The sequence below is a fragment of the Aquila chrysaetos genome, chromosome 9 (assembly GCF_900496995.4).
Source record: "Aquila chrysaetos chrysaetos chromosome 9, bAquChr1.4, whole genome shotgun sequence".
Taxonomy (NCBI): domain Eukaryota; kingdom Metazoa; phylum Chordata; class Aves; order Accipitriformes; family Accipitridae; genus Aquila; species Aquila chrysaetos.
Window position 1 is genome coordinate 36079799 of NC_044012.1, and position 16631 is coordinate 36096429.

At 41.2% G+C, this 16631-nt stretch overlaps 1 protein-coding gene across 3 annotated transcripts in view; it reads right to left on the reverse strand.

Moving 5' to 3' along the window:
• Window positions 1-16631, reverse strand: part of GALNT9 (polypeptide N-acetylgalactosaminyltransferase 9) — a 222179-nt gene that overhangs the window by 154746 nt on the left and 50802 nt on the right. The window contains exons 1-2 of one of the 3 annotated variants that reach the window (XM_041126239.1): window positions 6279-6394; window positions 5638-5792 (exon numbers count right to left, since the gene is read on the reverse strand). In XM_041126239.1, coding sequence (XP_040982173.1) covers window positions 5638-5792; window positions 6279-6280 — 157 coding nt within the window. In that variant the 5' untranslated portion in view covers window positions 6281-6394. The other 2 variants (XM_030026236.2, XM_030026235.2) reach the window with 2 other exon arrangements.

Below are 16631 nucleotides of genomic sequence, written 5' to 3' on the forward strand. Positions count from 1 at the left end.
ATAAACACCCCCCCCCCCCCCCAAACTCAAAAAACAACCCCACCTCCCACTATCAAGGGTATTAAGTTAAAGCCAGGTTTTCTAATCAATCCTCTAAACCTGTGTGGTGGTTATAGATGTGCAACAACTACACTGCAGCTCTTCACTAGAAAGATGACAGACCCACATTTGCTTTTCCAACTCCAGCCACATCTACAAAGAAATGGAAAGAAACAGAACTGGAATACCTCCTAAAGGGCAACAAAACCAACACGAGTCATAGATTTTCTTTCCACCTCTGTAAACATTGCCTTTAATCCTATACAGTACAAATGATTCAGGTTCTACACAAATAAGTGAGTCAATGATAAAATTACCACATGATTTTTCTGTCAAAATAAGCTTTCTTCCCAGCTACAAATGCAAAAAGCAGAAACATTACATAAAAAAAATAGTTACCAGTATATGAAACACAGAACACAGGGAGAGACTTTAAAATCACTGACGTGCTGCTGAAATGGAGACATATTTTTTGTATTTGTTGGTATTTTGAAGACCTGAATGCAATTTTGGCTGTTTTACAAAAGAGATTTACCCTCTTTTTTCTATGAAACTTTTAGAACTTTTCTTCCTAAAGTGTCTAAATAGAGTAATACTATTTCAAATATTACCTTATATATTTATAGGGGCTACCTAAATATTAACTCATGATGTTTTCTTCCCTTATTTTGGGGAATACAACCTTGGCCTTGCCGAGAGCACTGATCATGAGTTTCCTCAGCTACATAAATCAAGATTAACACAGCTAACACCAATGTGAAGTGGAAATCAGTCTTTTGGACTTGACCATCACTTTGCAATACAGAAGGTCAGGCCTGTAACAATGGTTACTTACCTAACCTTGAGTAACTGATCCAGAACAATTGGAAATACTAGTTAGGCGCTGTGTGGTAAACTGATAAACTGCAGCCTAACTTTAAAAAAAAAAAAAAAAAAAAAAAAAAGTTTATATTTTTCACTCCTGCCTTCACTAGGCCCAACCTTGCATTTCTTAAAACAATCCTCAAAATGAGACTGCATGAAGAAGCCACTCACTAGGACAAGGAAAGCACATGGCTGAGAGCAAGCCCCATAAGTAAGTTGTTACTTTTGGAGATAATTACGTGCTCATTTTGGCAGATGCATGTTAACATCAGACCATAAACAAATTAAATAGAAATAGTTACAACATGAGAATCTGTATGTGGGTATGAGAAGGTGCAGTTTCATTAATGCAAGGCTAGCAGTCACACTTCTTCTTCCCCCATGCACATGTGGTTTTACCTCTTTTCTGTGCAAAGAAATTACTCTTCAGCTGAAAGCTGCCAGCTGTAAAAGCTTCTTCTTGATAAATCAGATGTGGACATTCGCATGATTCATTTGCAGCCTGTTCCCAACCCTTATTTTCGATATGGAAATTTGGAACCATTTTCAACCAGTCCCAAGCCTATGAAGAATAAACTGTCCTTTTAAAAAATACTACTGTACCTTTTAAGTATGCAGATTGCCAGGCTGAATTTTAAATGCAATCACTTTGCTTCCAGTACACTCTAAAAATCAGGAGTCACAGTCTGCATGAATCAGTCCTCTGCACCTAGGACCTGCTATTTCCATCATTTTAAGCCTGTGTGCTGCAATTATGTGAATTGTCCACTTTTTTCCCCAGCCTCCTCCATGAAATGCATATGCAATATAAAACCCATTTATCATACTGGAAATTGCTGTTGTATTTAATCTTCCCAAAGAGAGCAAAATCAAATTATTATGTGTAAAGAATGATAATCCGTCAAATTCAAGGGAATACTCCAAACTTATCCCTCCACGTCTGCAATAGAACAGGTCAAATAGGTCTAATGTAGAAGACATGGGTAGGAAGACATGATGTGAGCATACATAATGAGAAGATGAAAACTCTCTTAATCTTTGCAGATTGAATGAAATCTAATTACATGCTGTATTGATTGTTGTGTATTACTGGAAAGAGACAGTGAAAAGGGAAAAAGGCAATTACAGTGAAATTGTAGTCTGACCCTTCAATTGCTTTTGGCATGAAAGGTTATGCTCTACTTGGGGCATCAGAAATTCTTTATCCTCTATAGTAAATCATTAGCAACAGACTCAGATGCAAAACTGATTAGGGGAAATATTCAGTCAATTAAATCTTTTTTATTTTTTCCCCTTTACAAAGAATAGAGGCAAAGGAAGAAAACACCAAGGTGTTATCATTATGCCATTTCATGAATTGCTACTAAGTGTATCTGGTATTAGTACTGTGTTGACTGACAATAAATTATATTCATCAACAGAAATACCAGAGTAAAAATGAAAAAATATATAGATTCATGAACTAGATCTAGAATAACATTTATTTTGAAAAACTGAGTCATACCCAAAGTCAAATATTAAGAGGTAATATAAAGTTTCACCAAGGAAATTCCACAGACACATTTAATTGCTTTCCTTTCCCTTTGCATTCTCCGTTCATTTACTTCCACCAAAATCAGCAGCAACTGAGCATAAAGAAAGCTTTCAGAAATACTATTTTTCTAAGTTGATAGAAAACCAAAGCACGAGCCAACTGAAAACTATTGTTTGGGTGTATGTCAGCACGACTGCAGGGAATCATGGCAATTCTCATTCATTCTGTTCTAAAAATTCTCGTTCTGCCAAAGATAATTGCAAGGACCAGCTTTCTACTGACTTTCATGCATGGTCCTCTGCGTCCTACACACACCTCCACAGGCATTGTATGCACAGTTTTTATTCAGACTGAAAAGTTAATGGGTTCTCTAGCGATCAGTTTTAGGTTGAGTCTTGGAACACTTGTAACATTACTGCTTGTGTTTATTTTTCCTTGCAGAAGGTACACTTTCAAATAACATTTCTTTGATTGCATGCAAACAAATAAGTGTGACAGAAACAAAATTCTGTATAGCTGCATCTGCAGGGCTGGTCTCTCACGGAAGTGTCTTTCTATTGCACTGGATCTTCAACAGAGTCTCTAGAAAATGCAGGTAAGGTCTTACCAGTTTAGGACTAACTAATCCAAATAGAAGAGAAAGATAAATAAAAGAACACTGAGACTTTATTACCAAAAATATAAGATACTTAATAGGTGGCTCTAAATTTGCTGATCTCAAAACAGAAAGAACCAAGAATAGGAAATTGAAATACTGATCTGGGCAGACCTACCATAGCAATAACATTGAGCTGGACTCAAACTCCTGCTGCTTGCAGGAGTTCTGGGTATGCAAGGAATTCATATTCCTTATGAGTAAAATCCATCTGCCCATGTCTGTCTCTCCATTAAGGGTGACTTTGACCTGCCTCATGAAAAAGTAACATCCAAGAAGGCCTCAGATGGCTCGCTAACCTTGTGGTAAAGCAGTATACAGGATAATGTCTGAGAAACCTCACTCGACTTTAGGATGAAACTGCACGGCTCCAGAGCAGACAGAGTGCTTCTCTAATACCAGTCTTTCTGTGAGACATGGTAGGGCATTGTCACAGGCAGGCTCCCTTGAATCTCAATGCTGCCAGAGCAGCATTATGCCCATTAATGGCCTAAGTAATGAGTCATGATATTAAAAACGGAACACCAGCGAGCTAAAGCCAAACACAGATGCTTGATCCTGATTTCACTTACAGAGATGCAACTCTGATGATTTCAGTGGAGCACCTCCTAATTTTTTACGACTTTTTGATTTTGCTGCCCAAGATGGAAAAAAAAAAAAAAAAAAAAAAAAAGAAGAAGAAAGCGAAAAAGTGTTTTTTTCACAGTGATGATGAAAAAATTAATCTGTGTTAATGTACCACTGTGTAATAAAAAAACCCAACTGTGTTAGAGAGAAACTGAAGGGAAATGAATAGGAAATTTGAACAGCTCAGCTTGAAAAACTTTCTGTATTTTCCTGCATAAGAACTTTCAAGAAGAAGAAACTGCCTGCAGTGTTTATTATGACCTGAAGAAGCAACATAACATTTAAGTTCAAGTAATTTCACTATGAAGTTCCATATCCAACAAACCAAATGAAAGAAGAAGAAGAAAAAGGTCCCGAAAATAGAGGCATACTTAACAGAGAACTTCCTGTTCACTGTGAAGCCACAGTCTTTACGTGCAATGGTGCCTGCCTACCACATTAAGGACCCCTGCTGATTCTCCAGGGGATGCTACACTGAGATGAACCCCGAGCAGGTAAATCCTACACAAAGTCTCACCTACGAACACCACCAAGAACAAATCAATTCGGGCCAAAAAACCCCATTCAGCTGAGCTACGACAGATATAGCTTGGGGACTGATCTAATTCAGTTTGGGAACTCTATAGCTTTGTTGAATTTGGGAGGAGGATTTCCCTCTTAAATCTTACATTCTTCAAAACTGCTCCAGAATACGGTTAGGAAACACAGTTGTTGACACTTTGCCTCTAATTCATGAATGTGTACTTTTGTGACTAACACCCACACTCCACATTCCCCTTCTCTCTTCCCTGTTTTATACAGATGAGTGCGTAAGGGAATGCCTGTTCCATAACACTTGCTGGCATAGACTGCATATTACCATAACAGTCTAACCTACTTAGATTCATACAGTCATTCAGAAAGTAGGAATAGGAAATACACTTTATCCTAACCCTCCTATCTGTCTGCATTTTGAGATGACAGTAGCCTTTGTTAAATCAATGTTACGAGTAAGATTTTCACAAGCAGCCTAGAAGCACGTTTGGTATACTTAAACATATCTACACTGGAAGTTTTATTTGGTACTAGACATTAATTGTTACATTTATATTATAATTTCATGTAAAAGTTTACTTCTTCAGCCTCTTCTTGTCCAAAGCACTGATGTATTTAATCACATACTCGTTTCTTTGATGTTCCACATGTAAAACTTTATGAATCTGTGCAAATACAATGCACTTGTTTTGAAGAATTAGTTTCTATATGAAACATTAGCTGTCCTAAACAACTTTTATAGCTTAGCCTGTTCTAACTGCCATTGAAGGGCTCTTTGCTTACCTACCAAGATTTTTCAACCCTGGTGAATTAGAACTGAATGTCATAAAAAGAAGTGGTGGATGCTTCCCCTCCTCACCATAGATAATACCAAATTTAAATGGCAAAGACATTTAAATAGACCATTAAAGGTACACAGCGTAAGAACTCAGTAGAATGTTTTTGAAGTAGTTCTGAGACCAAATATGTGACTTCCAGCTATAACCTAACAATGTATTTGCTATACAAACACCTACCCATGCAGAGTTAATACATCCAGGCAAACTGTAAAACCTGGTACAGTTCGTAGGGACTTCCACCAATCCTTAAACCCATGAACTCTGCAGCCTCCTTAACTTTGCCTCTATTGAGGAAGTCCTGACTTTAGACCGAGAGTTGGCGGGGGTGGGGGGTGGGGGGAATGAACAAATCCCTCCAGCAAAGCCCTGCAGCCAGCTCTTTCCCTTCCTTTTCAGCTCTTTAGCAGCGGGGTCAGTGCGCACGGTGCCCGGGCTTCCCTCCCCAGCGGGCGGGCGCTTCGGGTGCTCTTCCCCAATCTGCGGCACCCTCCCAGGACACGGGGCACCGCGGGACTGGTGCTGCGTCCCCTCCCAGCCCTCCGTACCATTTAGCTGGTTGTAGACCACTTCCTCCAGGTGGTCCAGGCGCTGCAGGATGGACTCCCTGTCGGCCAGGCTGCCCACCTTGGCGCCGCGGCTCCTGGCCCGGCGGTCCGCGCTCCGGACGATCTGCACCAGCTCCTGGGAGCGGTCCTGGATCCTGCAGTAGACGGAGAAGAGGATGATGCCCACGAAGACCAAGATGTTCACCGTCAACAAAGTTTTGATTTTCCGTGCCACCGCCATGGGAGCCGCCGGCGCGGTGGCGGGGGGCACATCAAGGCGCGGCGCGGCCGGCGGCCTCGCGGCCACCCGGCGACGGGGCGCGCCCCGGGGCGCGGAGAGGCGCGGAGAAGCGCGGAGAGGCGCGGAGCGGAGCTGTCCTTCAGCACCGCCGCGCCGCTCCCCGCCCGGCGCCCGCCTTCGCCCCGCGGGGGCCGCGCCGCGGCGGGCTGGGCGGCATGGAGCGGGGGGGGCCGCGCAGGGAGCGCGGGGCGCGGAGCCGAGCCGCTGCTGCCTGCGGAGGAGCCGCCGCCGCCGCCTCTCCTCCCCCGGCGGCTCCCGCTCGCCCGCCCGCCCTCGCTCTCCGCCGCCCCAAACGCAGAGCGCCGGTGCGGAGTGACGTGCTCCGGGGGATCTCATCTACATGCACACGGTGGAGCCGCCGTGCCGTGCCGTGCCGTGCCGCGCCGCCCCGCCTCGCCTCGCCTCGCCCGCGGCTCCCCGCCCCGCATCCCGGCCCTGCCGGGGGCCGCCGCCCGCCCCCGGGCCCTGCGGTGCAGCCCCGGCACTCGCCGCTGGATTTCAGCACGACGGATCGGGGTACGAGCCAGGGGAGTTGCGTGCCTCCCTCCCACGGAAGACACCCGTGGCCATTTTCTCTTCATTGCCCACATAGAGGGCCCTTATCCTGCCCAAGCATCACTACAGGCAGCTCCTGAGAACGGACAGGACGAAGATTGTCCTTGCCTATGGCTGCAGCCCCTGGCAGTGAGATGATGCCCCACCTGCCTTACCCCTGGAAATAAGCTGAAACAAGTTCACATGCTCCCAGCAAGAGGGAGAGCTGCTAATGCGCTCTCAGCTCCACGGGTTTCCCAGCAGCCAAAGTACAACACCGGCTAGTGAACCTACCTGGAGGTCACATGGCTGGCACCACATCCACATGTGAGGGAAGTTCTTGCCAAGCATACACAGACTCATAGAATAGTTTGGGCTGGAAGGGACCTTTAAAGGTCATCTAGTCCAACCCCCCTGCAGTGAGCAGGGACATCTTCAACTAGATCGGGTTGCTCAGAGCCCCATCCAACCTGACCTTGAATGTTTGCAGGGATGGGGCATCTACCACTTCTCTGGGCAACCTGTGCCGCTGTTTCACCACCCTCACAGTAAAAAAATTTTTCCTTATATCTAGTCTAAATCTACCCTCTTTTAGTTTAAAACCATTACCCCTTGTCCTATCACAATGGGCCCTGCTAAAAAGTTTGTCCCTGTCTTTCTTGTAGGCCCTCTTTAAGTACTGGCAGGCTGCTATAAGGTCTCCTCGGAGCCTTCTCTTCTCCAGGCTGAACGACCCCAACTCTCTCGAGAAGCCTGTCTTCATAGGAGAGGTGCTCAAGCCCTCTGATCATTTTTGTGGCCCTCCTCTGGACCTGCTCCAACAGGTCCATGTCTTTCTTATCACAGAATCATACACAGGAGGAGAAAAGCAGCCTAGGCCCTTACTCTCAAACGCACCTCCAGTGACTGCTGAAGATTTACCAAGATCTCTAAGCTTGATACCTATGAACATTAAATAAGCCCTTTCAGCTGGCAGCTTCTCCATTCACACTCACAGTGGTCCTCCTTTTTATAATATCTCACTTAGAGGATTGCATACCATAATATAATCCTGGCTGTGGGAATTTTTTCCTTTCATCCTTCCTTCTTGATTTCAGGAGCTGCCAAGCTCAAAATCCAGCAAAAGTTACAACCTCCCTGATTTTACTGTAATTTGGCAAGGCCTGCTCAGGGTTTCTGGAGGTATAAATTCTCCACTGCTGTCCTACTTCTGACTCTCCTATTGTTCACCTTCCTCAAGGCCCCTACAAGGCCCCTGAGGATGCAGTTTGTTTGAGCAGACATGTTTTTCTGTCTTAGAGGAATTTTCCCCTTGTCTTTTGGGGATAAACAATGAAACCTGTGTTGGAGGGATCGGCAGCGCAGAACAAGCCTAGACTACAGTTTCACCATAACCTAATCTTACCCCTGGCAAAAGACGCCACATGTTTCTACAGTGTCATCTCTTGCAAATAGGCATGTCTCTATAGAAATATGTACAGGATTTGGTTACTTCCTACACTACTGTATTCTTAAACACAAATAATACCTAAATGCAGGGTCAGATGTTCTTTCACCACAGCAGTAGTAAAACTCTCAGTCAGCTCAGCAGAAGCAGCTCAGAACCTGCAATTTTCCAGTGTTTTGATTATTTTAGTAGTATTCTTATTGCAAGTCTGTCATAGCATTACACTTTCCTAGAAATACCAATTTGGTTTAAGAAAATGTATTGAACTAATGCTCAAGTATAGCTTATTAGATGTCTCCACAGCATTTAATATATTATAGCAACACCTGCTGGTCTTGATATGGTTAAGAATCTGTTAGATCACTATTTCCATTATAAACTCCAAGTTCACAAGCGGGCCACAAGAATTCAGTTTGGATTCTGACACGAGTGTATAGTTTGTCCCAAGAGTTGTAAAACACCTTTGACAATCTCGGAGAGTTTACCAAGTTTTGATGGTTTGGTTTTTTTTACATCACTGCAGTTTTAAACAGGCTCTTTCAAAGACATTATTTCATCCATGATTGACTTAGGTCAAACAGTCATTTCCTTTTGCTAAGTAAATGTTCTTAAATGGTCAGCTTAAAATACAGAGTGTACAGAAGAACATGAGAATATGCTTATATGGCTGAAACCTTACCTAACACCATTCAAATACTAGCTAGCTCTTATAGATCACTGTTCGTTCAGAGATCTCAAAGCAAATTACAAAAGCTATACTATAAGAGCTGACTGAAGGATGGCAGCAGTGTTTTTGGAAAAATTTCAAGGTCAGCAAATGTATTTTCTTTTTGCATTGGAACAAAACCAAAAAGCTTTGAAATATTTTCACACAAACAGCATTGAGCTGAAGCCACTGTTTCCTGCCCCAAAGGGTCAGGTTCCAATTTTTCTTCCCTCAGAAAGGCTTATTAATGCCAAAAGAAAACTAGATCAAAATCAATATATGCAACATCTGGAAGTCAGTGAAAATGCTTTTGATGAAACCATACCAATCAGCTCTGATTGTTGACCCATCTTACACACGGGGAATATGGGAAGGCATTGGTAACTTGTTCCAAATCAACTGAACAAGCCAGAGGCAATGCCAGGATCCCATTCCAAATCACAAATCCAGTTTCTCTCTCTCTTGCACACTACTACTCTCTCTCACTATTACTCTCTTACTGATTTTTACTCCTACTCATCTCCATAGGGCTCATATTTTCACTCCTATCATCCAAGATGGATTAGGAAGCTGGTATAAAGAAACACCAATATACTGTGTATTCAAATGACAGTCTATGGTTGATCATACTCTTTACATCTCTCTCCTATCACTGTGCTTAGCCCAAATAAACACCTGGATGAAGGACACCTGGATGAAGATGATGTTAAGTAGCCAGAGGTAAAGTCTCTAAAAAGCCAGTCAGCACTCTAAAATAGCCATCTGTCATAGGCAACTTCCCTAATATAGTAAAGAGATGGTTTATTGCCTTGGGGCACTTCTGGGCTGCTGCTGGACTGTCAAATAGCTAAGGCTGCAATGATCATAGCATTAAAAAAACAAACCTTGCTATTGTCGTGGCCCTCCTTGAAACTGTGCTTGGTCTTGTACACTGTTGATCTTGCAACAGTTACTTTTGCTTCTGTTGACTCTTGGTTACTGCAGAACACTCCATCTTGGCACGAAGATGTTGATATAGAGGAAAACTTCAGTTGCTTCTGCATTTACAATCCTGTTCTGCTTAGCTACTGAGGTCAGAGACAGTAAATTTCACTTCAAACAAGACTGAACTAAAAGATTTTGAAAAGAACTTTTAGTAAAGCATTGGTCTTACAGCCATTATCTGTAGAGCCCATCGTGCAACTAGTCAAGGCAACAGACTCCAAGTCAACCTGACCACAGTTCATTTGGAGCTACTAACCTCAACCAATACAGAGGAACTAGATTTTTTTTACCAGCTAGTGGGAACTGTAGGTTGTGCAGCAATTGAATATGACCAAGATACCCATCATCATCTGGACATTTCCCAAGTTCAAGTTTCCCCCAAAAGTGGTCAAAAAAAGTTATAAAAAAAGACCATGACAGACCTAAAAAGTACCATCTCTATAGCAGAACCCTTGGAGTCACCATGCCTTCGGCTGTACAGTCCCAGGTATCATGGGTACATACCCAGATAATCAATATGAGTTTCAATTTTTTATGAGGTGTTTTCTGTTGAATTTCTTTTTAATGTCCCTAGAAGGAGATGAAGGAATTGGCTTGCTGATGAAACAAAATAAGTAAGATTTTACTTTGGGGGAGAGTCAAGGAGAGAGTGATTGAAAAGTTGCTTGAAAGTTTTTTGAATTTTAAAAAGCTTTCGTTGGGAAAAAAAAAAAAAAAAGAATTCAAGTTAATAACTGTAAAATCATTCCCAACCACTTTTCCAAAAGGACACAAGATTGATTTACCATATCTAAAGAGACATACCATTCTGATCATTCTACTGCATGATATGAGACATTTGCAAGAATGAATAATGTGTAGAAGAGAAGACTTTGATGTTTAAAGTATTTGAACACTAGCTTTAAAGAAAAAGAAAAAACCACAGACAAAATATTATGCCAGCAATGATCTGCAGTTGTGGATTCCAGCTGTAGTTATTCACACACACTAACATCACCTACCATTTTCCTAATGAAATCCCAACTGCATTTACTAGCCCATTGCTTAGAGTTTTAATATAGCCTCATACTCTTCTACTTCAAGTAGTACTTATTTAGAAGAAAACAGCAACAAGACCAGACAACAAAGTCTAAGATCTCTGTTAAATTACCCAGACATACAGAACTGAGGCCCTCATCCTGTTGCAAAGAGGTATTGCAGTCCATCAAATAATTGTGCAGTTTCGTACTTGTGCAGCCCCCTTCCTACCATAGTTCCAGCAGACTCTGTAAGAAGAGATTTGAACAAACACGATGTTTGCATGAAGTTGCATGAAGTTTTTTGAAAAAGTAGCTAGCAAATTAGGAAAGAAATAAATAAGGAAGCCTCTACTGTCTCATACTTCAGGTATTTCCAACCAGCCTCTTATCTTTTCCGCTGCAGCTTTGCAGAAGATGGCAAGCTGATATTATAGTGGCACGAGAAGGCCAATGGCCAAATAATTCCTCTGGCAACAAGACACTGCCAGGTCCCTAAGGCTTCAAACTGCCACTCTGCTCATGTTGATGTAGAGGCTTTGGAGCATATTCACAGTTGACCAAACGCCTGTTATTGCTAGCATAGAAGTGCTGTGGCCAGGTAAGGCAGAGAGAGAGGAATCCCTAACCTGGTATCCATCTCACTACATTAAAAAGGCTGGAAGCCCAAAAGCCATGAGGGATTTCCATGCAGTGGTTCTATGCTGGGAACATTTAGTGCTGGCCCAGAAAGTAAAGGTGTATGGTGACTGAATAGCCCTGAATATAATCAATGTCTACTTTACTTAGAGCAGAATGACAACACGCTGTGCTGTGCTGCGATTTCAAGCAAGATGAATGTGTTTACTTTAGTAAGATGACCTCTCTGCTACACTTATTAGAGACCCGATGCCATAAGTGTTTATTAGTGGGGTCACAACTACAGTGTGCAAAGACTCTCATTCATAACCAGCAGACCTACTCAAAGCGGTAGGCACAACACAGGGATTAAGTATTCACAAGATTAGCCTGGAGGTGCTGAATTTTAACTTCCTCTTGAGGACGGTTCTAAATCAAATTAGATGCCTTAAAATCTGAACACATAATTCAGAAATTATATATAAAGAGATATATATCCTTTTAATTTTGGAAGTATTAGTCACTTATTTGGTTACACAGAAGTTTCCTAAATGGAATTTTGGGACACTTCCTTCTAAAATTGCAACAATTCCCACTTGAACATGGGACGGTTCTTCAAATGTAGAGACTGTGCTGTGTTCTAGTACCTGTTGCTGCAACACAAAGATGCACTACCCATATATTCCTCATATGGTATTAAAACTACAGGTTGACTCTGCTTTCATGCTTGTGATGTTGTGCTGATGATCACACTGTAGTAAACAGCATACAGATAAAACCCAACAATTATCCAAACATGCATTAAAAACCCCAGTAAACCTGTCATTGTAAAAACAGAATATAAATAACTGCCAAGACTAAAATATTCAACCCACATGCTTACATTTTACAAAGCTCTAATTTATGAACATTACAGCTCTCACCAATTTTAATAAGAACCCGTTGAGCTCCTACCTTTTTAAAATCCAACTGCATAGTCCTCTATCCATTTTCTGTTGTATCTCCTACTGTAATTTCAGAATAGGTGCTTGTTTGCTAAGAGAGGATTATCACCATTCACCATGATCAAAGATTATTCGCATGGTCTTAGATTTACTCCACAAAACAACAGAAAAAAAATACTTGAGAACCTCGTCTCCCAGAACTGACAGAGAGGCTCAGTCTATCTGTGCCTCAAAAAGGGAAGGCGGTTGGAACCTGCCTGACAGCTGCTGCACTGGGATCCTAGGTTGCAGACTGATGTTTTTGATAACCATCATAACTTACTATAAGGAATTTCAGAGGTACTGTGATAAGATAGAGAGAGACTCACACACTGGAAATAAATCTGGGAAGTTTTCAAGGACAGCTTCTATGCTTAGGAGAGTTCTAGTAAAGAAAATAAATGCGCAAAAGATATATAAATGTAATTTAATACCCAGCTATTACAGATACAGAAATTACCTCATTATACTCCTTGAAATCCATCTTTACTTATTCCCATTGCCAGAAAACTTACAAAACCCTAAGCAATGGCTAGGCCGTTTGCATGCTGAGGCTTCTGCTTTTCGTACTGACCAATGTTGTCTTCTGGTTCCCTGTGCTCCCTCTTCCGTTGCAGTCACTGCCTCTGCTTTCATACCCTGTATAGCCTTTAAAGCAGAGACTGCTTTTTGATAGTACTGGTTAAAAAAAAAAATGGTTCATGAATGGTGTTCCGAATCCCAGGAACAAATCAATCTTTGGCTCTATCTGTCAGTTGACATCTGTGAACTATGACCCTGAGCTCCTCATGGAATCCATTTGTCTCATTTCCACCTTTACTCTTAAACGGCCAACCTTAACGGTAACAGAATTTGCAGTCAGTTCTTTTGTTAGTATTTAATCAAATATTATCTTAGGCAGAAAACACTGTCCAGAACGAGTTTTATATTAAGGCACGTTTTTAATATAGCTGTGCTTTACGTAGAAGTCTGCTTACTGAAAGGACTAGCAAAAAGAAGTGGGCTTTCTCAGATAGATGTTGAACGTAACAGTTCTTCACCAGCACGAAAAAGCTGGAAGGATGTTGCTCTCTGTCCAACCCAACCAAAAGCCTATGAAAAAGCTGAACGTTATCACTGGCTTAGAATAGTTAAAAATATTTTGCTACTGGAATTGCACTGAATTCAGTAAGGTACCTTGATCTTTGGCCATCATCGTCACAGTCCCAATTCTGCCATGAGGTACAGGCTTGTGGACTTCTGCAGGTATTTGCCCAAGCTGATAGACTTGCAGGAAAAGAGCCTCATACAGTATTCATTACTTACTTGTCTCTGTCTTGATGCACATTATTAAGAGATGCATGGCCCTCCAGCAAAATCTTCACAACAAAATTAAGAAACACAGCCAGTCATCATGTCAAAGTCACAAGAGATTAAATATTCTAAGTGCAGCAGCACAGGGGTAAATTAGTATTGTTACCTTCTGACCCCCAGAGCTGCACCCAGTGCTGGCTTTAAACAATAAAAATAATGAGATTTTTAGATTCCATTTATTTTGAAACAACAACTGGCAGCTTGAAAGAAGAAAACATGTTTTGGCAAATAAAGTTGACATTGACATTTTTAGCAAAGACTAGCTATACGGTGGCTTGTCACTGGGCAAATCTGAAGAATCACTGCTGCCTCTGATGTATGATGTTTTTCACAGGACAGTGCATGTGTGAGTAATAAAGAACATTTAGTACAGTTTATATCTGCCTTTAACAGAGATCTTAAGGATATTTAAATAGAAACCAAACCATTTCTAGCATTAAAGTCTTCAATGTATTTCTAAAAAATGTCATCTTAAAAAAATAGGACGATAAAAGCTGATGTATGGTAAAAATCCATCCTAAAAACCATGCCAGTAAGAAGCCTTAACAGATGGAAGTAGGATGACAAAACCAAACTGATCTAGTTGCGTTGAATTCCCAAATATTCCCAGTAAAGGACAAAGTCCCATTTAACAGTTTTGGAGACGCTTTTTTTTTTTTTTTTCCCAACGCACTTGAAAATGAGCCAGTCAGTAGGAAAAGAACACGTAAGACTATATTGCACTATGCAAATGCTTAAAGAACTGTTATGCTGTTTCCTGTTCCAGACCACACAACTTCTCTAGATTTCAATTTCTCCATCTGAAAATTGGGGACAGCTTGCCATAAGTGAAGTGGCAGAATTTGCTTTTATTAATCTTTATCTCAGTTGATTTAGAGACCATATGCAGCTTAAAACAAATAAAAGTCCAAAACAAGAAAAACATGGAAAACCAACAGATCTGCTATGAGGCACCAGAAGAGCAACATGGTGAGGGGAGCTGCAGGTAGACAGAGACATGTAGGTATGACATGCAGAGATATTTGTAACACTTTTAGCTGTAGATGCTGGGAAGACATTCTCCATTATTCATTAATTCTATGGTGAGCAGATAGATTAAGCATTTTTCCCTCTTAATTAATCTTGCTCTGGGCTATGAAGTTGAAGAGCTTAATTTATTTATATATTTACTTATTTTGAGGGAAAAGTATTTCTTACCAAAACCCTCCACAGTGAAACTGCAGCATCAAAGCCTCTGGCCAAGCTCACAAGCAGTCCAGACTGCGTATGCCTTTAGCCACTACATCATGATACGTAATTGTAGATACAGAGCACTTACTGCTTTTGATACTAAATACAGGGAGATATTTTATGTCAGTGGCTTGATTTTCCCAAGTACAGACATTAATACCAGCCATAAAGGACAGATCATATTCCACCTATATAAAAGAAACATGAAATGGAAAGGATCAGGTCTGTAGTTTTCTTTATGCTATTTATTATTATATATTATATCCAACATGTGTCTAATTGTGTCAGCTCACAAAAATTTCCTGACATTAAATCCTTTAATGTCTATTGAGCTGCTTTTGATTTACATAAACCAAAGATCAGCAACAAGTAGTGAACAGGCTGCCTAGTGCTGAGCAAAGCTTTTGTTGGTGCTGGTTATTTCCTTCCATCCCTCAGGCACACAGGTCCCTGGGAGGACGTGCCTTGACAGAGGTTAGCATGGACCTACATTGGCTTAAAATACAGGGGTTTCAATTGCTATTTAACAGAGACAATGTTGCACTGAGCAAGCAGTACTGCTTGTTAGCATGCTTTGTTCAACACAATTAGTACAGTACCCTGCCAGAGTAAATACTAAAGGATAGCTCAGGTGATAGACTGAGGTTATTCAACTTTTGACAAAAGGTTAGGGGAATTCTCTTGAAACAGTAATTGTCTGTCACATGAAATACTGCAACTTCTTGAACACAGGAAAGAGGACACTATAACATGAATTGGATTAGGGCAAGAAGAAACTAGAGGCAGGCAGGTTAATACAGTGGAATCTAATGGACTTAGCAACAGAGTCTAGGGTAGACTGGACAGAAAATAAAGAATAAAAGAAAGTTGTTAAAAATCTCAAATTCATCCGATGTGTCTGTAGATAAAATAACTGAGGCTGGTTTCCTCCTAGGTCTTAAGAATTTTTGTGGTCAGTACATGGATAAGGAACTTCTGCGGTATCACAAAGAAGGGCCTCAGAGGATTTGGCATGGGACGTTTTCCCATGTGAGCCAAAAAAAGACAGAATGGCATAGGAAGAATAATGTATTTCTAGGAGTGACAACAATCACTACGCTATACAAACAGACCCCCTAGTAATACACCATCTTAAAGATTGAGAGCCCAATCCAGACATAATGCCATTGTTACCTGGCTCACTGGAGGTAAGTGAAGTTAATTGCCTGTGCAAGCAAATGTTCTGCAGGTTTGGTTTGAGGAAATAATATTTAGGAAGCCTTCGGAATGGACATACCTTTTGCAGAGGTATCATTTGAAAAACATGGGTGCACAAGTCAGGTTTGGAACAGAGGGTAAAAAAAGGCTTAAAATTAAACTTGTAAATTAATCTGGTAGTAGAGGCAGAAGTAATATTCATAGAACAGGTCTTAGCACCGGCTTTAACTGGTCACAGATGCAACTACTGATTACTATCAAATTTATTCTGTTGATGAATCCTTCAGTCTGTATCTTACAATCACCTTTTTCCCCCATGGCACTTTCCTAAACTTTTTGTTCTCAATGCTTGAATGGAGCATTTATCTACAACTGGACCCTGATCTTGACTGGGACAGTGAGATGCTTCCATCTGACACATAATACATAGACAAGACAAATAATAATGGGCAGCAGTGATAAGAATAGCACATCTTTATAACATCCACTCGATGTATGACATAAATGAATACATCAGATTAGTCTGGAAAAAGCCTACTCTAAAGTCAGATAAGTGAGTACTGCCACATAACACTATAATACTAATATCATTGGAAGAGCTGGATATAAAGACCAGATCTAGTGC